At 42.6% G+C, this 24,774-nt stretch overlaps 1 protein-coding gene across 2 annotated transcripts in view; it reads right to left on the bottom strand.

Annotated features, from left to right (window-relative positions):
* MCOLN2 (mucolipin TRP cation channel 2) overlaps positions 1 to 24,774 on the bottom strand; it is a 48,092-nt gene that overhangs the window by 11,643 nt on the left and 11,675 nt on the right. The window contains exons 3-9 of one of the 2 annotated variants that reach the window (XM_045028914.1): positions 17,875 to 18,048; positions 7,386 to 7,539; positions 6,718 to 6,811; positions 6,533 to 6,629; positions 6,048 to 6,147; positions 1,652 to 1,764; positions 172 to 321 (exon numbers count right to left, since the gene is read on the bottom strand). In XM_045028914.1, coding sequence (XP_044884849.1) covers positions 172 to 321; positions 1,652 to 1,764; positions 6,048 to 6,147; positions 6,533 to 6,629; positions 6,718 to 6,811; positions 7,386 to 7,539; positions 17,875 to 18,048 — 882 coding nt within the window. Of the gene's footprint in view, positions 1 to 171; positions 322 to 1,651; positions 1,768 to 6,047; positions 6,148 to 6,532; positions 6,630 to 6,717; positions 6,812 to 7,385; positions 7,540 to 17,874; positions 18,049 to 24,774 lie in introns of both variants that reach the window. The other variant, XM_045028913.1, reaches the window with a different exon arrangement.

Consider the following 24,774-nt stretch of genomic DNA (forward strand, 5'->3'; position numbering starts at 1 on the left):
TATTCCAGTGATAACAGACAACAAAAGACCGGTAAGAGAAGAAGAGAGACCAAACCAAATTGCTGTGGCAAAAAGAGTTAATTGGTCACAACTTTGGTTTTCCTTGCATTAGTCTAATTAAAAGCATGCTTAAACAGAGTGAAGAAAATATTAAGATGTGTTAACTCTCACCTTGGCTTTTATTTCCATTTTCATTATAGATCCAATGATTGTCATCACATCACTAATAATCACCAGGACATACCATCCATTTATAAACTCCAGACGATCAGCATGACAGACATGACGTTTGTACTTTTCCAGGAAGAAATTCACAAATCTCTGTAGTAAACATTTAGAGATTTGGTTACAGAACCTACTTTTCTCCAGAAAAAAGGAAGCTCATACAGGTGCTTGAGTACTGCTCAAGTAGAGTACTTAAGTTGGGTCTGTTGGAAGGATATGCCCTAGCAAATACTGTAGAAATAATGTGTGAGCAGTATTAGCAATATCAACAGAAAAGAATTATGGAACATTCATATACAACTCTGTAAAGCAGGGGTCGGCAACCTTTCGGAAGTGCTGTGCTGAGTCTTCATTTATTCACTCTGATTTAAGGTTTCGCGTGCCAGTAATACATTTTAATGTTTTTAGAAGGTCTCTTTCTATAAGTCTATTATATATAACTAAACTATTGGTGTATGTAAAGTAAATAAGGTTTTAAAAATATTTAAGAAGCTTAATTTAAAATTAAATAAAATGCAGAGCCCCCCGGACTGGTGGCCAGGACCCGGGCAGCGTGAGTGCCACTGAAAATCAGCTCTTGTGCCGCCTTCGGCACACATGCTATAGGTTGCCTACCCCTGCTGTAAAGGGTGACTGCTATCATTACTGCATTATTACTAACTTCACTTTCTGCATCCTGCGTGCCAATCCACAGACTCTCTCCTGTCCCCCTACTGATGGGTCAGCACTGCTCTCTCAATCCCTCAAGGTGTGACAAACCCTTTGCTGAACTAGGTCCCATTACCCTTTTGACGGTTGATTAAGATAATTGGATATCATGTATCCTGTGCTCTCTTCTCCCCTCCCATGTATACACTTAGGAAGAGATTCCCTGACGAACGGACCATATCAGTGCCTCACATGTGTGTCGGGGAGGGTGGGGCAACAACATGACACAAAAAGCATGAGGCCCTTTGTGCTCAGGAATTTACCCAGTGAACATTTAAGTATCTGGCTTTTTTAGCCTTACAGAAAAAAAGTTAGTCATATTTGGATTTTGAGGGTGTATGATTTGCCAACTTCAAACAAACAAGGACTTGAAGATTTGGGGTGAAATCAATGGCAAAACTACATTGACTTCAGTGGGGCCAGAATTTTAACCTATGGATCTGAAATGAACATATTTGTATTACAGTATCATGCAGATACTCCAATCAGGACAGACTTCATTGTGTACTGTACAAACATACAGTAAACTTAGGCTCTTTCCTAAATATCAGGTTGGATATAATACAGATGCAATATACCCTTGGAGAGAGATTTTCCTAGAACAGAGTCACTTGATATACCTTGATAATCCAAAACATAGCACTGCTTAGTGCAACTAAAATATGGAAAGCAAATGGAAACATAAGCAGAGAGAAAAGGCAGACGAGGTTATACTTACTTTTTGCAATTTCAGAGCAAGAATAATGGATCGTGTGCAGAGTATAAGGGAAGCAAAACAGCTTACAATGACAAATCCATCAAAAACCAAAATATATTGAGTGTTTTTCTGAACTGCTATTAAAAAAAAAAAAAAGTACAATAGGAAACAGTTAGATCTTTACATATTTCTTCTGGCACAGAATTCTTTTCATAAGCATTTGAAAACTAACTATATAATAAAAGCTCTCTGCAAATTTATGATGACAAATTTGGTAACACTTGATATACTGTCATATCACTATAGAAATAAGGTATATAAAACACAATCAATACATACTGAGTACATTAGACACCTCCTGCATGTAGGTCTGTAATTCAAATCACTGGGGTATTACATGCAGAGGGTTTGTGGGACTGTGCCCCAAAAGTGAAATGATTTTTTGTTCTTTTTAAAATTTGAAATTAATAATTCGTGTACAGGCCAAATTCTGCTAACAGACCAAGAGAAATCTCACTATCTTATTGACTTCACTGAAGTTGCATAAGCAAGGGCAGAATTTGGTCCGTTGACACTGTTTACCAAAAGGCTTTTCACCAATGAAGACCTGCAATTAGAAGCCTCCATTTCACCAGTTGCCACTGAGAGCTGCTGTAGCAGTTAGTGGTAAGCAAACAGTATTCCACACACAGCACTAGAAGTAAGTGACAAACTATATCTTATCCAAGGGGATATGCAGCTCTTTGAACTTAGTTCTTTACAGGTAAGCAAAGGAGGGATGGATTTTTCAATTTCTGTACACATATATAGAATTTAAAATAGATTTTTTTACAAAATCTATTTATGTATTCTGGTAGATCCAGGATCTTAAACACCTTTTGTTAAAAAAAAAAAGATAGATAGATAGATATTAGTTCAGAGCAAAACAAGACAGTTATTTATAATGCAGGAATATTTTAACTCGGTGTTCTTTGATCAACTACTTAATATGCAGGTAGAGTACAAAAAGTGGCCAATTGAGACACCATTGTAAGAAGTGATCACACACACACACAAAATTATCTGGGTTCCAATATAACAGTACACAAATATAGCAAAGATTTGGCTAGGAGGAGAACACATTGTTCCTTAACCAGGATCCCCACAAAGTTTTACCAACTATACCAGAGCCCTATATAGTAATTGTGATGGCCCTGTTTCTTAACCATTAATGAAGGTGGTTATGTTATTTTGTCATACTGAATCTCGCTCTGAAGTGGAACCTTCAGTACTATTGTCACTTTATGAAGTGATCAGACAAAAGCTTAATGATAGAAATATAATGTGGATGCCATTCTTTATTTGTAAGGATCATCAAAAGAACAAGCAGGGACCACTCACTGGTTCTAATAAAGTCTTTAAAGACATAACAGGCTTCAACTAGTCAAAGAGGAATTATTCTGAAGTATAGGAATAAAGGTGTCATAGGTGTTTGAGTTTGGGTATTTATTATTGGTTAAAAGACCAGGCTAGAATTTGAAATTTAATGTATTAAGCTCATTCAGAGCAACAGAATGGTCAAAACCTATTTAAAAAATCTGAATTTCCCTTGCAGGCAGAGTCTTGGTAAATCCATTACTAGGTAGGTTATAGCAAGGGATATTTATATCATCTTGATACTTTTACAGAAGGGAGTTAAGCAGATCTGTTTCTTCATTAGAAGGCAGCAATGATTTGCTTAGACATTAATAATAAAAGCACACAAGTTGCAAGTCTTGGTATCCACTAGATATTAGCAAACATCTGTGCCTTCCTCCTCTAAACTCTTTTCACCTCTCCAGATAGGAAGTTGATGAGCTTCAGAAAAATATGAACAAAAACAGATTCTCAAGATCTTAGGATCTCAAGACAGTAATGTTTACTGACTGTTTGAAAAATATGTACGTTGCTATGTAGAAGATTTCCTGAACCCAGTGACATGACACGACACACTGGTTAAAATGAGTAAGCAGTCACCAACATGTCTGTTATTGTCAGAGAAGCAACAGACCGTGGCATAACCCCTTTTATGCAATGCGTCTGCATGTGTCTCAAGATCACTACATCAGCAAGCAGGGCCAATTGCTTATTGCATCATGTGGACACAGCAGGACAAACAGGGTAGATTAATAACGGTTAACCTACATGTCCCAACTACTCATCTGAAGTAGTGAAATGACAAAAATAACTGATGGAATAAAAATCTTATACAAGATCCCAAGTCCATCAACCTAGACCTTAGAAATATCTAAGACAGAATCACATACTTATTTAAATGTCTTTACTTGACTTGATATATTTCTAAATATAGTTCTGATAAGTAACAGTCAGCATGGATGTATCAAAAAACAAATCATGTCAAACAAATCTAATAGCTTTCTTTGACAGGGTAACAAGCCCTGTGGATAGGAGGGAACTGGCAGATGTGGTATATCTTGACTTTAGTAAGGTTTCTGATACTGTCTCGCATGACCCACTCATAAACAACCTAGGGAAATACAACATAAATGGAGCTACTATAAAGGTGGGTGCATAACTGGTTGGAAAACTATTCCCAGAGAGTAGTCATCAGTGGTTCACAATCAAGTTAGAAGAGCATATCGAGTGGGGTCCTGCACGGATCAGTTCTGGGTCCAGTTCTTTTCAGTATCTTCATCAACAATTTAGACAATGGCATAGAGAGAGTACACTTATAAAGTTTGCAGACAATACCAGGCTGGGAAGGATTACAAGTGCTTTGGAGGATAGGATTAAAGTTCAAAATGATTTGGACAAACTAGAGAAATGTTCTAAAGTAAACAGGATGAAATTCAATAAGGACAAATGCACAGTACTCCACTTATGAAGGAACAATCAGTTGCACCCATACGAAGTGGCAAATGACTGCCTAGGAAGGAGTACTGCAAAAAGGGACTGAGTTCATAGTGGATTGCAAGCTAAATGTGAGTCAACAGTGCAACACTGTTGCAAAAAAAACCAAAACCAAAACAAAAAAACCCACATCATTCTGGGATGTATTAGCAGGATAGTTGTAAGCAAGACACACGAAGTAATTCTTACGCTCTACTCTACACTGATTAGGCCTCCATGGAGTACTGTATCTAGTTCTGGACACCACATTTCAGGAAAGAAATGGCCAAATTGGAAAAAGTCCAGAGAAGAGCAACAAAAATTATTAAAAGGTCTAGAAAACATGACCTATGAAGGAAGAATGAAAAAAAAACTGGATTTGTTTAGTCTGGAGAAGAGAAGACAGAGGGAACATGATAACAGTGTTCAAGTATGCAAAAGGTCATTCCAAGGCGGAGGGAGAAAAACTGTTCTCCTTAACCTCTGATGACAGGACAAGAAGCAATGGGCTTAAATTGCAGCAAGGAAGGTTTAGGTTGGACATTAGGAAAAACTTCCTAATTGTCAGGGTGATTAAGCACTGGAATAAATTGCCTAGAGAGGTTGTAGAATCTCCATCACTGGAGATTTTTAAGTGCAGGTTAGACAAACAGCTGTCAGGGATGGTCTAGATAATACTTAGTCCTGCCATGAGTGCAGGGGGACTAGACTAGATGACCTCTCAAGATTCCTTCCAGTCCTATGATTCTTTACTTCTGTTCTGAAACAGTTCCTCAGGCTCACTCTGATGGTGCAATCCATCTCTAAAATAGCATAAACCCGTCCCTTAAGGATTTTCACTATACTGTCAGACTAACGTCCTCGGAGTGCAGGGGGGTGGCCTCGGTGTTCCTACACCCATGATGCCCACATGCAGGAACAGCATCTTGGGTCATAGACCAGGTGCTCTATTTCCTAGAGCTGTGGACTTGTTCAGATCACCCTTAGGATAAACGGTCCATAAAAATGACTTAAAGCTCAGCTAGATGGGAGGATCTGGTCTGTGGTTATTAGGCTTCTACTTCTCCCTATACTGATGTTAAATAAAAGTGGGTCTAACATTTTGTTACTGACATTGGAGAGGGCAAAAAGAGCAAACACCAATATCACAAGTAGAAACCGGAGAGTGAATTGGGACATGGTGCGAACACTAGCGGGGTCAGAACAAGTAATGCAAAAGGCGGTAATACACAGGCAGGCCCCAAGCCTGAACCATTTATAAAGCACATTAGATAATACACTAGACAGTGTGCTGCAAGGAGTACTCCTATGCATCATTTCCAGCTGTAGCTCGTATTATCCACTGGTTAAAGCTGCCCTAGCGTCCACGCATTTCAGTAACGTTTCTAAAAATGTTGACATGTTAGCCATTTATTTCTGAATATAGCCACAGTTCACATTTATATTTTTGTCTGTAGTTATCACATATATTCAGAAGTGGAACAATGATATAGATTTACTGGAAACCATCAGATTTTCACCATGCAGAACACACATGCACCGTACTTACTAGATCCAGATATATGCCAGTCTTTGCATTCTTGAATATCAGCATCACTATCAAAATAAATTTTTACTTTACCACTGTGGGCTCTGTTGTTGAAAGTAATCTGCAAACACAAGTGTAAAGATTTATCATTTGATGAAAGCAAAACTAGCAGAATTAACACTGTCCAAAAATGCAGAGGCAAAGACTAGACCGATACCCAAAGCTATCATCATAGATTAATATACATCTGAAACAATATGCAAGTGCAAAAGCAATCAATGATTTTACTTCTCATGAAGAACAAAACATTCAAAAAATTTGAAGAGGAGAACCATGTTTGAGGAAAATAGTTACTTGTTGTTATAAGAGGTCTGTCCCATTGACACCCAAGCAATCACATCATTTTGCAAGGGTGTCAATGGAGAGTGCCCACTGAATTTTTTCCATTTTGCAGTCAGGACACCAGAAGGAAATGTGCTGGACTCTGGAACACTTAATGCACTTACAGTATTCTGAAAGGCGTAGCAGTCAGGCAATTCTCTGGCATGAACAGTTTGTAGATCAATGCCTTTAAGTTGAAAGGAGATTTCAACCTGTATAAGCCTGAAGAGTAAAAATAAATGCAGTGAATTGCATACAATAGATTCCATTATTTTCATATGAATGGATGGGTCTTCAAAACTCACTTTACCTATAAAATTCGAAGTTGAAAAATGATGAATTTATCATCTTCAAATCACCAGACCTCTTAGTGGCTAGCATCTGTGGCTCCAGCTGAATACAGTCTATGGGGGGAAAAAAGATTTTTACAAGTTTCATTCAAAATGATTATTTTACAAATAAAGTAAGGGAGAAAACTGAGGTAACTGGATACTGGTGGACACTGACATACGTCCTGATCTTGCAAGCTGCTCATTGTGGGCAACTCCCTGTATCTGTGTGGAGCCCCACTCAAGTTAATGGGGCCATGAGAAGGTGCAGGCATCTTCCGTAGGGCCCCCAATACTGAAAGGTGCTAAATGTTCCCGCTGCAGTTAATGGTGGTTGACAGCATTCAACAACGCTCAATATCTGGCCTCTGATCAGCAGCTTCTCTCATACAGAAGGTCAACAGCTGAAAAAAGTCTTCAGAGAAAAAGTCTTACTATGGTGACCTACAATGCTTATGCTGTAAAGTAGTAATTTCTAGGTGGACATTAAAGAATAAAATAGGGGAGAAGTGGGTTACCTTTCCTAAGTTAAAGTATGATTGCCACACAAATAGAATACTAACTTACTGTTGGTGATTTGCCATTACAATACATAAAATGTCCATGGCAACACTTTTTTTTTTTTTTTTAATTTACAGCAGTACTGTACCTGTTTCAATGGTAACATCTATGTTCAGCGTATCATTGGAAGGAAGCATTGTGTCTTTCTTGTACTGTTGTTTACAGATCTGTAAGCCTGACACATCGTCTTCATCTTGTTCGTAACCAAGTGTGCCCAGGGATACATTCTTTAATTGGCAGTACTAAATTTAAAAATAAAAAGACACACTTTTTCAGTTAACTGAATTATCCTCACATCAGCCTATTCACAAAAAATTACTGATGCCCATAAATATGTTTTCTTTGCCCACACTCACTCAAATTTGCTTTTTTTCCCCCCCATTAACAAATTTCATGGTCCACAGTATCAGTTTTTCATATACACTTTGTATTTGCATGACAAGTTTGATTCGAGGATCTCAAAATTAGTCAAGCCTCAACAAGGCAGGTGAATATAATTATACTCTACAAGGACACTGTGACGGGTTCGGTCACAGAGACCCCTTTGGGACTGCCACCTGATGTGCTGAGACTACCTCTGAGCCCGTTTTCCCTGCCAGCTTGGCATTTCAGAACCCTGTCTTGTTGAGCTAGACACGTCAGTCTGCTGCAAACAAAGACCCAGGTCTGAACCAGGTCCCTCAAAGCTGCAGACTTAACTGAAAATGGCTTAAGAAGTGCTCCTATCTCCAGCACCCAAATACACAGTTCCCTATGGGATCCAAACCCCAAATTAATCTGTTTTACTCTGTATAAAGCTTATACAGGGTAAAAACTTAAATTGTCTGCCCTCTATAACACTGATAGAGAGATATGCACAGCTGTTTGCTCTCTCAGGTGTTACTTACTTACTCTGGTTAATTAATAAGCAAAGTGATTTTATTAAAAATAAAAAGTAGGATTTAAGTGGTTTCAAGTAATAACAGACAGAACAAAGTAAGTTACCAAGCAAAATAAAACAAAAACATGCAAATCTAAGCCTAATACATTAAGAAACTGAATACAGATAAATCTCATCCTCAGAGATGTTCCAATAAGCTTCTTTCACAGACTAGACTCCTTTCTAGTCTGGGCTCAATCCTTTCCCCTGGTAAAGTCCTTGTTCCAGCTCAGGTGGTAGCTAGGGGATTTCTCATGACTGCAGCCCTTTTGTTCTGTTCCACCCCCTTACATAGCTTTGTCACAAGGCAGGAATCTTTTGTCTCTCTGGGTCCCAACCCCTCCTTCTAAATGGAAAAATCACCAGGTTTAAGATGGATTCCAGTACCAGGTGACATTGTCACATGTCCTGGGAGACCCCAAGCCTTCATTCTTCCTGGCCTGACTCACAGGAAAGCTTGCAAGTAAATAGAGCCATTTACAACCAATTGTCCTAGTTGATGGGGGCCATCAAGATTCCAAACCACCATTGATGGCCCACACTTTGCATAATTACAATAGGACCTCAGAGTTATATTTCATATTTCTAGTTTCATATACAAGAACGATACATGCATACATATAGAATTAACACACTCAGTAGATTATAAGCTTTGTAATGATACCTTACAAGAGACCTTTTGCATGAAGCATATTCCAGTGACATTATACTCACACTCATTAGCATATTTTCATATAAATCATATGAAGTGCAACGTCACAGACATGTCAAAGGTCACACAGGTAGTCAGTAACAGGGCCTGGAACATATTCCAGGAACCCAGGCTCACAGTTCCCTGTGCTCCAGCTACTTAAACAACACTCTCCCCAGGTGCATATTATTATGTGCCTGCCTTAAAGGGGTGTTCAGAGAAGAGCTTCAAGATACTTTGATGGAAAGATGCAACTACAGAAAAAAGGGGAATTTAAAAGATTATAAACATAAATTTAAAAGAAAGTTAGTACAACCACCCTTACCATCCCATACTTTTAAGAACTTTCATAGGGTGACCAGTTTAAAAAAAAAAAAAGCAGGATACTAAACAGAATTTGTAAGGCCTTTACATTTTTATTTTAATAAGATTTTAAGTCCTGAAAAAAATAGAAATTTTAGAAAGTTTTAAGATTTTCCCCTGCCCCCACAAGACCTAGGGCAAATAGTTTTACTGCCCATTCGCTAGACAAGGTGGAAAGGAGTTGCTGCTTTGACTGCAAGTTAACAAAACCACATATATACTAGACAATATGCATCCAGGAGCACACACAAAGCTTGGGAAGATTCCTGTCACAAAGAAACCAAGTGCAGGGGAGCTGATCTTTTCAGGCACTCAGAGATGGAATTGGAAAATTGTACATTAAGAGGGAAAACAGCTTTTGACTTGGATTCAGCCACTGGAGAGTTCCAATACTATTTTTTAAAACTAAAAATCTCTCATTTAGAATTCAAGATTTGTTTACTAGGCTATGATAAAAGACAAGCTCTCCCTAATAACCTCTTAGGCCACGACAGAGCATGATTGAAAACCCCACTCTCGGGATCGCATTTTGTTCTGACTTACCTCACATACACCCATTACCATCAAGAGAGTTGCACAGGAAGTAAGTTCAGGGCCGCCCAGAGGGGGGGGCAAAGGGGGCAATTTGCCCCAGGCCCCGGGCTCCGCAGGGGCCCCCAAGAGAACAGCTGAGGCTCCCGCCTCCGCCCCTCTCCTGGAGCCTCAGCGCATCAAGCGCCAAGTCTCCGTCGGAGCCCCTGAGCCCCGCCCCGCTCAGAGCCGCGTGGTGAGGGGGCGGGGCTGGGAGCTCCGGGCTGAGCTCGGCTGCCTCCGCTCGGCGGGGAGCTCCCAGCCCCGCCCCCTCCCCACGCGACTCTGAGCGGGACGGAGCTCAGGCCCCGCCGGCCACACGCTGCAGCTGTTCCGGCGAGGCGCTGAGACTCCGGGTGAGGAGGGAGCCGGGGGTAAGAGGCTGGGGCCGGGGTGGGGGGGGAAGCGGGACCCGCCGCCGAAGCGCAGCCCGGTCTTCGGCGGCGGGGGGCCCTTCCGTTCGGGGACCCGCCGCCGAAGTGCCCCAAAGACCCGCGGCGGGGACCCCCCCCCGCCGAATTACCGCCGAAGACCGGGCTGCACTTCAGCGGCGGGTCCCGCTTTGGCGGTAATTCGGCGGCGGGGGGCTCCCGCCGCGGGTCTTCGGGGCACTTCGGCGGCAGGTCCCGGAACGGAAGGGCCCCCCGCCGCCGAAGACCCCGGGCCCCCGGAATCCTCTGGGCGGCCCTGAGTAAGTTCAGGCAGAATTTAGTCCCTTTAAGATATCCTTCATTGCAATATCAAGGTTCTTGGTTTTCTTATCTTTAAGTTCACCTTAATTTTCAATACTAACACAAAGAGACCTATACTGGTAGAGGAGATGAAATACAGAGGAGTACAGCCTAATGGACAATGGGACTGAGACTCAGAAGATCTGGGTTCTATTTCTGGCTGTACCGTTGGCTTGCTGAGTAACCTTGCGCAAGTCACTTCACCTCTCTGTGCCTCAGTTTCCCCTATCTGTAAAATGGGGGTAACAATACTGAGCTCCTTTGAGACCTACTGATAAAAAGTGCTATGTAAGAGCTAAGTATTGCTGTTGTTGGGTTCAACAATAATGAAGTCTGGAGTCATGCTTTCTAGGCTGGTAAGGGAGCTAGAACATTGGTGAGATGAGTAACTGGGGACACAGCACTTCATAGAATTCTTTAATATCCATACAGCTGAACTGACTATTGAACCTATGAAAGCAGCTGTTTGCCAACTCAACTAAAATGTCAATAGTAATTGCTCGAGAGACTCCCAATGGACAAGAAGTCCCTTAAATGGTAGAGGAAACCCAAGCCCCCAAAGAACACTGACTCATGTCCATCATGGATGGCAAAACACAATAAAGAACTCCTGAGCCCCTGGCCAATAAGCCAATACAATAGCCAACATCCTTTGAAAAGTCTTTCTTCCTGTAAACACTAAGTGGTCAAACCAAAGCTAAAATAAAACAAACAACCCCTCCCTATCTAATAATTTTCATCACTATCTAACCTCCCGTTCCTGAACAAGATAATTGAGAAGCTAAATAACCAACTTAGGCCCTGTCTACAGTGGCAAGTTTCTGCACAGTAAAGCAGCTTTCTGCATTGTAACTCCAGAGGTGTACACACTGCCGAGTCACTTAGTGTGCAGAAACCGTGCAGTTGTAGCGCTGTAAAAAAACCACCCCGACAAGAGGTGTACAGCTTTCTGTGCCAGTAGTACAGAACTGTGGTGCTAGTGCAGACACCGTGGTCAATTACAGTGCTGCGATTGGCCTCCGGGAGGTGTCCCACAATGACTATTCTTGCTTCTCTGGTCATCAGTTTGAACTCTACTGTCCTGCCCTCAGATGACCAACCGTCATCCCTACCCCGTAAATTTCTTTGGAATTTTGAAAGTCCCCTTCCTGTTTGCTTGGTGATGCGTGCAGTGGTCTCAGGGCATCTTTCCAGGTGGCCATGCCTGCTCCACGCACCGGGCGATCCCCCACTTGGAGCAATGCCGAGCTGCTGGACCTCATCAGCATTTGGGAAGAGGAGGCTGACCAGTCCCAGCTACGCTCCAGCAATAGGAATTATGATACTTATGGACAGATTTCACGATGCATGACAGAAAGGGGACATGACCGGGACACATTGCAATGCAGGGTCAAACTGAAGGAGCTGCGGAACGCCTACCACAAGCTGCAGGAGGCAAAACGCCGCTCTGGTGCTGCGCCCACGAGCTGCTGGTTCTATAAAGAGCTGGGCACGATACTGGGTGGCAACCCCACCTCCACTGTGAAGGCCACTGTGATACTTCGGTGGCTCACGTGCCAGTCGAGAGTGGACCAAGCCAGGAGGAGGAAGTCTTGGATGAAGATGTGGAGCGGGAGAGGGACCCAGAGGCAGAGGATGACTCTGAGGTCAGAGAGGCATGCAGCCAGGAGCTCTTCTCTACCCTGGAGGAGGCTAGCCAGTCACAGCTGTTGGTAAAGCGCAAACAGGAGAGGGGGCCCCTGGTACGTGGATTTGATTTGGGGAATCGCTGAAGCGAGTTGTTGGGGGCAGGACGGTTGCAGAAAGCAGGCTTGTGTCTGTATGTTGCGCATACCACCACATGCCTAGTCTGAGCGGCGGAACAGGGTGTTGATTGACTCCCTCACTTCACGGGAATCTGCCTCCGATCTCCAGGAAACTCTCAGAGATACTGTGCAATCCGCTGCTGCAGGTTCTTCAGCAGAGCTGCTTTGTTTCTTGCCCCATTAACGGTAACTTTCCCGTGCCACTGTGCCGTCACGGGGGGTGGGGGGAAGAGGGCGGAGAAGAACCACACAGGTGAGCCACATAAGGGCCAGGGTGGAAGCCGCAGTCTTGGAGAAGACCCTCCCTTGATTCCCAGCTCACCCTCAGCAGTGAGATATCTTCATAATGAACACATTCTTTTCAAAACGTGGGGACAGGAATGATTATCAGGCCCCCCCCGGCAGTGCTGGCTCTCCCCAAGAGCCATGTGTCCTGGAACACTGATTTCCCCTGCCCCTGCAGTTACTCACCATTCTGAGGGTCTTGTGGCTCATGTGTACTTGCCTGGGGTCAGCCAGTTAGTGACAGGTATGAGAGTACTGGCTATGTTTTAAATCACTGTTCTGTATGTTGCAAACAATATTGCTTCTGTAAAATGTTGCCTTTAAACTTCAAGGAGATGACTTTGGGAGCACAGCCTCCCTCTTTGTTATCGCCAGCTGAACGGCTGCGCAGAATTAGAAAGCATCCACAAAGAACTAAGGAGGACTTTCTGTGTGATGTTACGATGCACTCTGCAGCTGAAAAAGAAGAACTGAAGGAGTGGCGGGACAGCAAGAAGAAGCCGCTCTTTCCCATGCTCCCCCCAGACACCCCCCCCCCTCCACCTTATCAACCTCCTGGCTCCAGTCTATACCCACAGCATTCCACTCCTCCCCTCCCCTGTCACAGTCCAGCACTGCGGACTCCCAGTACCCACTGCACTCAACACCCATCCCTCTGCAGTTTGGCCCTGCTGAAGTACAGTACCCGCTGCATTGTACTCCAAAGGAGAAGGCTGGATATGATCCCTGGACATACACAAATCTTTAGCCATCCTGGGACACCACCTCCTCCTGGGACCTTCCCTTCCCCCCCCCCCCATCTCCCTCAATGCTGATGTGTTTTTTGTTTGACTCTCCTCTGGTTGTTGTTTTTTAATAAAAGTGTTGTGTTAGAATAAAGATGGCTTTCAAACTATTAATTGAAAGCAAACAGAGTCCTGCAAAGCAACAGACAGTTATGTTAAAACCTTTATATTGCATCGTCTGCCCCAATCACAATCACCACCTAGCATTACAAGCACTGCACTCCCAAGCACAGCAACAAATATTAGTGGCCTTCAACTTCAAATTGCTGCCTCAGGGCATCCCTGGTCCTTATGCCCGCGTTGCATCCCCCTAATAGCCCTGGTCTCTGGCTGTTCAAACTCAGCCTCCAGGCGCTTAGTTTCAGCAGTTCAGCCCTGAGTGAAGCTTTCACCCTTCCCTTCAAAAATATTACGGCATACAACATGTGGCTATAAGCATTGGAATATTGTCAACAGCCAAGTCCAGCTTCCCATAGAGGCAGCACCAGTGGGCCTTTAAACGGCCAAAAGCACACTCAGTCATTCTGCACTTGCTTAGCCTGTTGAACCGCTCCTTGCTGCTGTCAAGTTGCCCTGTGTATGGCTTCGTAAGCCATGTAATTAAGGGTAGGTGGGGTCTCCCAGGATCACAATGCGCATTTTGACTTCCCCTACAATCTTCTGGTCCAGGAAGAAAGTCCCTGTTTGCAGCTTCCTGAATAGGCCAGTGTTCCAAAAGATGCGTGCATCATGCACCTTTCCGGATCAGCTTGCGTTAATGTCCGTGAAACACTCACGGTGATCCACAAGCACCTGGAGAACCATTGAGAAATACCCCTTCCAATTAACGTACTCAGTGGTTAGGTGGCCTGGTGCCAAAATTGGAATATCCATGCCATCTATCGCCCCTCTGTAGTTAGGGAAGCCCATTTGTGCAAAGCCATCCACAATGTCATGCACGTTGGCCAGAGTCATGGTCTTTCAGAGCAGGATGCGATTAATGGCCCCGTATACTTCCAATCAACAGGAGTCCAACGGTAGACTTTCCCACTCTGAACTGGTTAGCTACCAATCGGTAGCAGTCTGGAGTAGCCAGCTGAGATCAATGTCGCACTCCTCTTGCCTTTGTAGTTTAAGGTACAACTCCACTGCCACTTGTGACGTGTTGGTCAGAGTAAGCAGCATACTGGTCAACAGTTCGGGATCCATTCCTGCAGACTGAAGAGGCAGAGCGCGCAGTACACGAACTGTTGAAAGATGGCACTAAATGTGGACGGAAGCACAGGGATTGCTGGGATGCGAAGCAATGCATCACAAGGCATTGGGACAGGACCCAAGATACCCCGCAACCTCCTCTGTCTTCCCACAACTCTTAGCGGCAGAAGAGGAAGAGATGCTCTGTGGGATAGCTTCCCAGAATGCACCACTCCGAATACCGCAGCAAGTGCCGCAAGTGTGAACACACTATTGCGCAGGCACCTGACAGTGTGAACACACAACAGCGGTTTCCCTTCAGCACTCTCTGAGCAGTGCTGCAACTCTGCCAGTGTAGACATACCCTTAGATATCAGCTTACTTTTGACAACACCCCAGACACATCCCAACCTGGTGTTAGAACAATTAGTATCAGAGTCTCCAAGTCTCCTACTTCCCATGGACAACATTCCACACAGGTCATCATGGAACACTGCTGGCACACTTGGAAGGTCTAGTAAGTGTCAGCTGCAGCATAAATCAGTCCTCAAATGGTTATGGAAACTGCATATTTACATGCAGGGCTCTCCTTTAAATGTGCTCCACAAGGCTCTTTCCATCCTGCTATTCAATGTCCACTAAAGCCACCAGAAGAGATCATGGACTCAAACCCAGTAACATGCCAACACTACTCAGCTCCACATCTTCTTTATGTCAAATGCAGACAGTATCATTTGCCAGGCGTCTCAGTACCCATGTGAGAACAATACCTGGATTAAAAGATGATGAATGAAGGTAAGTCTAGGTAACAAAACCAAGTTAGTGGAAGAGAAAAATATGAGAAATTAATCAACACCGTTACGTCTCCATCTATCGAAGGAATCAGTCCTCCAATTGTCAAGATGGTATGCAAATTAGGGGTCCTCTGAACTCCTCACTGTACCTGGATACCATCTCTAGCAGTGGTTCCCCCCCCACACACACACACACTCCTACAGTTAGCTATCCTCCTTATGAATGAATTACCCAGCCATGGTGATCCATGAATTCATCACCTACAGACTGGATCACTAGAACAGGAAGTTAAAGGAAGGTCCCTAAAAAAAAAAAAAAATTCCAGCATGTTGAGAATGAGCAGTCTGCAGAACCCTGTGTTGCTTTGAAGGCAAACATATCATCTTGGTGCTCCACGAAACTACACTTGTTACATTTGATAACAGAACATCTTTTTGACATAATTTCCCTATAATAATACCCATATTAGACAGAAAATGTAAGAAAAATCAGCAGAGAGGGTATGTTCTGTCTAATACTTATTCTCAGAAATGTGGAGAGAACCAATGATCTAGTCAGGGGCGGCTCCAGGCCCCAGCACGCCAAGCGTGTGCTTGGGGCGGCATGCCGCGGGGGACACTCCGCCAGTCACCGGGAGGGCGGCAGGCCAGCAACCTTTGGCGGCATGCCTGTGGAGGGACCGCCGGTCCCGCGGCTTCGGTGGACTTCCCGCAGGCGTTTTCATTTTTTTCATTGCAAAAAACATTCAGATATCATGGGGATTGTCCATTATGCATTTAGTCCTCCACAATTATGCAAGACTTAATTATTACTTTTCAACTATAGGAAGGCTGCATGCTGTTGCCTTGGAGTTACTGGATACACATGGCCAAGGTTTTTAAGAAGCTAGTGATTTTGGGTGCCCAAATTGAGACATCTACAAGGGGCCTGATTTTCAGGAAGTGCAGAACACAACCTCTGGGAATTTAAAAAAAAAAAAAAAAAGCCAAGCCAAGCCCTTTCAAAGTCTCAGTTTGGGCACCCACAATAACTGGCCTCTTTTTGGATAATCTCAGCCACATATATGTGCCAAACAACAAGTTGAAGTCACTCAACCAAAGGGGTTAAAGTCTGAAAACCTGCAAAGCCCTAACAAACCTAAGCCACAGTGACTGGAAAAAAAACTCCTCTATAAATGTCTACATTTATAGAATATAGACGTCATACAAAGAGACCTTTATATCTGATGCCTGTATCGCATACTTGACTCCTGCTCGATGAAATAAATCTATCCTTTCACTAGTCTTCTAGCTGGGGCTTCAAATCAGCCTTAGTGTCTACAAAAGAAGGAAGAAAGGAAGGAAGTAGTAAACCAAGGAGAAATAAAAAGCAAAGAAATAACAGATTAAAAGCAACACAATAGAAGAAAATTCAGTCACTATTTTACACAACACAGGCCAGACCCACTGCCTCATTCTGCCTATTTGAGCAGAAACAGTGGATTTGCTCTGCTGAGGATTTCCCATTGTTTTGGGGGTTGCCAGGAGGCAAAGAGCCCTGAAGTGGGGGCATGGCCAAAGGAGAAGGGGTATGGCCTTCGCTTTCCACCAATTCCTGACTGCTATATTGGCTGCATTGGGGGTTTCTGTAAAATCGGACTAATCCCGTAGTGTAGACATACCCTCTGCAAAATGCTGAGCAGCCCTAAAGCTGCTCTAAATTGAGCCTCAATTGGACAAGTGCCCATAGGTCTTCAAACTGGGCAGGCTCAAGTAAGGGTGACTTAAAGCTCCACACTTCTGAACTGTAGTGGACCACAGAAAAGACCTGGCCCTCATGTGATTTTTATTTTTTTTAAAAACAAGAAAGGACTTCCATTTTTTTATTTTCTACAGAAGCATAACCTTTTGTTTTCCCATCATTTTCTATTTTATGTGCATGTTAACACAAACTGTTTGCTGGAATTTTATATTTTTAAACAATTATTTAAGGGAGTTGTTTATCATATCATCCAAATTCCTTTTAAAATACCATACTAAACTTAAGGCTCTATCCTTTTATTCCTGGAAGTACTACATTCCCATGTTGAGACTTCTGGTAATTATGCGACAAAGCTGTGATTCACTATAGCTGTAAGCATGAATTTTTGGAATGTATCTATATTCAGGTTCATTTCTACTTAGAGTAAAACTCAATTCATCTGCCACAGCAAGTTTGGAAATTAATAATCTTATATGAACAACTTCCTTGTTTGTGTTGTGACTAAGTCAAAAAATGAAGATTAAGCATATACATGAAAATCAACACTGAGTGAAACTTAACTTTGACTGTTTACTTTAATCAGATGACCAGTTAGGACATTTGCAATCTGAATGAAACTAATCAGAACAGAAAATGGAAACTGAGCAACATCTTATTGGCTGTGACTTTTAAGCAGTACTCATGCTGTTTATTATATATAGAAACACACAAAACACTTACCTGATTAATAGCAAAAAAAATGCTGTCATAAACATCCTGCTGTGTGTATACACTGCAACTGTAATCATCTTCATCAACCCCTGAGTAGCCTTTCAGAAACAGATGCTTAAAGGCAACAGTGTTCTCCTCTTTGAAGGAAACCACCAACTGGTTACTCAAACCAAAAAGAATAAGCTAAAAAAAAATTTAAAAATTCAAGTTAGAATACAATTCCATCATTAACATACTAATGATAGTAAACACAGCAATTAACATCTTCAAGTTATAATTAGCACAAATTGCAAAGTAAAAAGTTTCTGTATTGTGTCAGTACCAGACCAAAAAGAAGCCTGCATTCATTCAAAAATAAAATAATGTAAAATTTTAGAGCCTGCAAGTCCACTCATTCCTACTTCTTGTTCTGCCAATCGCTCAGACAAACAAGTTTATTTACATTTGCAGGAGATAATGCTGCTCACTTCTGGTTTACAAATGTCACATGAAAGTGAGAACAGGCAGGCATTCTCGTGGCACTATTGTAGTGGGTGTTGCAAGATATTTATCTGCCGGATGCACTAAAGATTCATATGTCCCTTCATGCTTCAACCAAAATTCCAGAGGACGTGTCCATGCTGATGACGGGTTCTGCTCGATAACAATCCAAAGCAGTGAAGACCAACGCATGTTCATTTTAATCATTTGAGTCAAAAGCCACCAGCAGAATGTTGATTTTCTTTTTTGGTGGTTCGGGTTCTGTAGTTTCTGCATTGGAGTGTTGTTCTTTTAAGACTTCTGAAGGCATGCTCCACACCTCATCCCTCTTAGATTTTGGAAGGCATTTCAGATTCTTAAACCTTGGGTCAAGTGCTGTAGCTATCTTTAGAAATCTCACATTGGTACCTTCTTTGCGTTTTGTGAAATCTGAGTGAAAGTGTTCTTAAAATGAACATGTGCTGGGTCATCATCCAAGACTACTATAACATGAAATATATGGCAGAATGCAGGTAAAACAGAGCAGGGGACATACAATTCTCCCCCAAGAAGTTCAGTCACAAATTTAATTAACGCACTAATTTTTAACAAGCATCATCAGCATGGAAGCATGTCTGCTGGAATAGTGGCTGACACACAAAGGGGCATACGAATGTTTAGTGTATCTGGCACATAAATACCTTGCAATGCCGGCTACAAAAGTGCCATGCAAATACCTGTTCTCACTTTCTGTTGACATTGTAAATAAGAAGAGGGTGGAATTATCTCCTGTAAATGTAAACAGACTTGTTTGCCTTATGGATTGGCAGAACAAGAAGTAGGACTGAGTGGACTTGCAGGCTCTGAAGTTTTACATTGTTTTGTTTTTGAGTGCAATTATGTAAAAAAACAAAAACAAAAAAAAACTACATTTGTAAGCTGCACTTTCATGACAAAGAGACTGCACTACAGTACTTGTATGAGGTGAACTGAAAAATACTATTTCTTTTATCATTTTTACAGTGCAATTATAATTTGTAATAAAAAAATTATATACACTTTGAGTTCAATTACAACATAAAATACTGCTAATGAGTTAACTGTGATTAATTGACAGCCCTAATTACAATATAAGATCACAAAAGAATAGTAAAGGGTCTCTTTTGCCAAAGCCTGAAAACAAAATCCCACTTTGCATAAGCTGATGCAAGCTGAAAACAAGGAAATGAAAAATACCGTTTACTTCACTGACATGCATGCCATGAAATACTGAAACTCCTACTACTTTATTTTGGAGCTTAGCCTCTTAGCGCATAATCATTATTGAGTACAGCCCAGGAGATGCATTTTCACTTCTTTTAACTACATGCACAGTAACTGTATTCATAGTGCAAGCGCTTGAAACTATTTTAAATAGGCAAAGCTAAGAGTTTTGTGTGGAAAATGCAAAAGCAATTCATTCACCTCATGCCTTCCCTGAGTAGGAGATGTCATTCAAATCTAAAAAAATCACTTTGAATTTGAAGAGCTTTGATGATTAAAAGTACAATTATAGTAAATCAAGTTGATAAACAACATAATGTCGTTTCAAGTTTATCACACAAACACTTCCTTATGAAATCTACTTGGTTTTTTCTAACTCACCCTGAGATCTGAATGTCAAGCTGTGTTTTGTCACTTACATCACCAGTAATAAGGTTTCTATAATTAGAATTTAGCTGACAATTTTGTTGATGATGCAGGAGACAGAACAGAATCCAGTCAGCCAATCCATAGCAATGCAGAGCCTTTATAGATAACAATATTTAAAAAATGTTTTTTGTCTGTAATGCAAGAAGATAAGAATCTGAATACACATAGGGACAGAGCTATTGATCAAAAACTTGCTTTTTTTACTGAGCCAGTTTCCTATCATCACACTAACACCCCTTTTAAAAACAATTTTCATAAGAAAAATGTAAGTGTTTACTCCACATATATTTTGGCATGAAAGTAGTACGGTAATTGGAATCTCACAGTGGAGGAGCAGAAAAAGGAGAGAGCAAAGGAAGAAACCCAGAGCTTGAAAAATAAACTCTCTTACTTGTTAGTGACAAATATGAAGTGTTTGGGCCCATCTGTTTCTGCATAATCTAACCTTTCACTGAAGAAAAAGAGTACTAGCCTCAAGACAGAACTGCATTAAGGAGGCTGTCTTCCTGAGCCTGCAGGCTTCTCTCATTTGTCTGCTGCTAAGCACTGCACCAGAATGAAACAAAAACTATTCAGAAGCCCATGGGCACCACTGAAAGTGACAAAAATGAAGTTAATTGCATAAAGGTGCTGCTTGGGGAAGCTATAATTAGCAGCAGAGGCAGGGGCTGAAGTTGTTCATGGAGATTTATGTAAACTAGCAGAGATTCCCCATATCCCTTCTGTAAGTCAAAGGCCAATACATAAATGGACCCTCTGAACAGAGATCCCAAGTGATAGGAATCCTAGCACTCTCCCTAAACCCCACAGCAAGGGTGTAAGGGACCCAGGGTCCCACCAGAGCATTGTCTCTTCCTCCCTAGTTCTCATTTCAAGGTGATGAAGGTTTAGTTCTTAGGCTAGGCCATGTATAATTTTTCAAGATCTGCAAGAAACCAACCGAACGAGGGAGGAGAGGGAGAGTACACAGAAATCCCCACTAAAAGGGAAGCAAGCCCCTACTCTTGTTCCCAGCATTAACAGTATATGAAATCTGAATTTACTGTCTGACAGGCTCTCTTTAAATATAAAAATAAAATCTATTTTTTTTCCTCCAATGAGTACTTTCTTGTCTCTCCTAGATGGTAACTAGTTATCTCTGGGCTAAACGAGTACACAAAGCAATGCTATTCACAGTGAACTATTTATGTAATGTGGCAGGTTGCAGCCAGGATGACCAGAACAGGGGTTTCCAGGTCATCAGTGTCTGATTATATCCACACAGCCTTTAGAACTAGTGTTGAATTCTGGCCAAAAAGTTTGCAAGATTCTTCAGGGGATTTAGCAGGAGTTCTACTTAGATGCTCTTTGGATTGCAAAGCTGTTAACATAAGTCCTATGAATGAATTCATGGCAATTTCTAGCTATGATTCTAATATCAGTAATTAAAGCCTTTCCCCTGAGAACTGTAAGGGAAAAAGAAAGAAAAAAAAAAAAGGCTGTCAGTCTTGATTTGGGGGGCATGTGAAATCCTTAGGGGCTCTAAAACAACTTCACACTAAAATATACTGATACTTGGACAGAAGTCACTTCTGCAATCCAGCAGAGAAAGGACAAATTGCCTTCACCTTACCATACGGAAGGAGCCACTCCAATTAACAGGCTTAACATACTGAAATTCAGTGGATGCTCAGAGTCAGACAGCTAATGACAGGGACACTCTTGTAAGAATAAGCATAAAGTACACCAAAGTCACCCCTAAGGAGCTTGGCCTCATTCCAAAACTCAAGGATGCTCATTAGGACCTGCCCATATGCCTGCTACAAGTGTGCAAGACTGCCCCCTTTAAGTAGCAATGTACTTCCCTTCAGTGATTCTTTTGCTTCCTCACCCTGGCTACCCAATCAGCTGCTGAACATGGACCAGAAGTGACAGCCACTTCACTGCTGAAAGGTGCCAAAAAAGCCCCAGTACCTGAACTGGAGGTGGCCTCAGAAAGCAAATCAGCACTGCATCTCTTCTGCCCCAGGAGAGTCAGGCCCAACACAGAGACCAAGCAGAGGAGAGACTGGGACAGTAAGCATGGCAATCCAGAAGTTTAATCACCAGCACAGGCACTAATGCTTGTGGGTTAGGATGGACTTTGAGTGGTGGTGAAGGGTATAGGATGGGTTAGGATGGGCTTTGAAGCTGTGTGCTGCCTCATCCCACTCATGATTAAGCCCCTGTGTATAAGAGCTAGAAGGTAGTGTAATAACCGGTGTCTCCCTGACCTGGACGATGGGAAAAGGCTTTGACTAACAGCTCAGTAGAATCAAGACAATATTATTCTTGTGATAATATTCTGAAAAAACCTTGGTGGAATTGGTGCCATCATGGCTGTGCCCATACTAGTCTCCCCCGTGCCACCTCACCCACCGTTCTCAACAGCAGCAAAGCTCCACTAGCAATTGCAGGAGCACTAGTGTATACAGGACTTCAGTTACTGGTGTCATTTTAGCCTGTCTTGTCTAGACAGCATAGTTAGAATACCAACCATTGCCTGGAGCTCTGTCTACAGTAGTACTTCCTCCACAGCTACTCCTGCACTGATGTTTGCATTGATGGAGAATTTTTTTTTTGTTTTGTTTTTTTTAAAGAAAGGCTGAGATCACCCTCTCTGGCTAGAAGGGGTCTGGAGGATATTATCCATAGGTAATTGCTTGATTCCGGCAAGTCTGTTAATTTCAGATATTGACCCCTGCAGCTCAGTGTATACGGTAACTCCTTGCTTAACATTGTAGTTATGTTCCTGAAAAATGCAACTTTAAGTGAATCTAATTTTCCCCTAAGATTTAATGTATTTGCTGGGGGTTAGGTTCCAAGGAAATGTTTGGGGGGCAGACAAAAGGCATTACATATTGTACAGTACTGTACTGTGGTTGGGAAGTCCCCTGGCTTACCCCACACAGGCACAGCCCACTGTAGGCAAGGACGCTAGAAAGCCCTGTTGCAGCAGCAGCTTCCCCAGAGAAGAACAGGCATCGGGGGATGCTCCAGGCCCGCCTCTTCCCATCTCCGCTCCACTCCAGGCCCACCTCTTCCCACCCCCACTTCACCTCCTCTCCGGAGCATGCCGCATCCCTGGTCCTTCCTCCCCCCCCAGCCCGCCCCAGAAAGTTCTAAGTGCTGCCAAACAGCTGTTTGGCGGCGCTTAGGACTTTCTGGGAGGGAGGGGCAGGAGCAGAGATGCCATGCTTCCCCGCTCCTCCTCCTCCCTCCCAGGACTTAGGACTTAGTGCTTAGGACTTTCTCTGGCGGGCGGGGGGGGGGAGTGGAGACGCAGCACTTCCGAGCTCCTCTCCTTCCCTTCCAGAAAGTCTTAAGCACCTGGGAAGCGCTGGGAGGGAGGGAGAGGAGGAACTTGTGCAATGCTCCCTTGTAAAGTCACTGATCTTCCAAAGAATCTTACAAGCAGTGGACAGAGCAGGCAGCCAAACAACATTATAAAGGAAGCATTGCACAACTTTAAATGAGCATGTTCCCTAATTGAGCAGCAACGTAAGTTTGAAACAAGATTACGCGGGAGGACAGTTAAGTGAGGAGTTACTGTATTTCAGAGCTATATATTTAATGCCACTTTGTTAAATCTCACACTTGAGATTCCTGCATTTTAGAGATCAAAACAAATTGCTGATTTGACTATGTATCCAAAATAATGCACTGTCTGTAATCAATCACTTGGGGAGAGAGAGTGGCTCAGGATTTTAACTGCCTAGTCAACAATCCGCTCTTGCCAATCAGAAGAGCATTTGCAAATACAAACCAAACATTCAGAGTTGCTGGCTACATTAATAATGCAGGCTTTGCAGTTGCTGGATTGGCACTCTGGTGACAATACCAATACAAAAAGAACAGGAGTACTTGTGGCACCTTAAAGACTAACAAATTTATTTTAGCATGAGCTTTCGTGAGCTGCAGCTCACTTCTTCGGATGCATAGAATGGAACACACAGACAGGGGATATTTATACATACAGAGAACATGAAAAGGTGGAAGTATGCATACCAACAGGCAGAGTCTGGGTTAGTGTTTATGTTGTATGGTGTGCGGTTGCTGGTGAGTATTTGCTTCTCTCACAGATCTTGGGAGACAGGCCAGTCCTCGCTTATAGACAGCCTCCCAACCTGAAGCAAATACTCACCAGCAACCGCACACCATAGAACCTAACCCAGGAACCTATCCTTGCAACAAAGCCCGATGCCAGCTCTGTCCACATATCCATTCAAGTGACACCATCATAGGACCTAATCACATCAGACACGCCATCAGGGGCTCATACACCTGCACATCTACCAACGTGATATATGCCATCATGTGCCAGCAATGCCCCTCTGCCATGTACATTGGCCAAACCGGACAGTCTCTACGCAAAAGAATAAATGGACACAAATCTGACATCAGGAATCATAACATTCAAAAACCAGTGGGAGAACACTTCAACCTCTCTAACCACTCAGTGACAGACTTGAAGGTGGCAATTTTGCAACAAAAAAACTTCAAAAACAGACTCCAAAGAGAAACTGCTGAACTTGAATTAATATGCAAACTAGATACTATTAACTGTGGCCTAAACAAAGACTGGGAATGGTTGGGTCATTACACCAATTGAATCTATTTCCCTATGTTAAGTTCTCCTCACACCTTCTATGGGCCATCTTAATTATCACTTCAAAAAGTTTTTTTTCCTCCTGCTGACGATAGCTCATCTCAATTGATTAGACTCTGCCTGTTGGTATG

Source organism: Mauremys mutica, chromosome 8 (genome assembly GCF_020497125.1).
Source record: "Mauremys mutica isolate MM-2020 ecotype Southern chromosome 8, ASM2049712v1, whole genome shotgun sequence".
NCBI classification, from domain to species: domain Eukaryota; kingdom Metazoa; phylum Chordata; order Testudines; family Geoemydidae; genus Mauremys; species Mauremys mutica.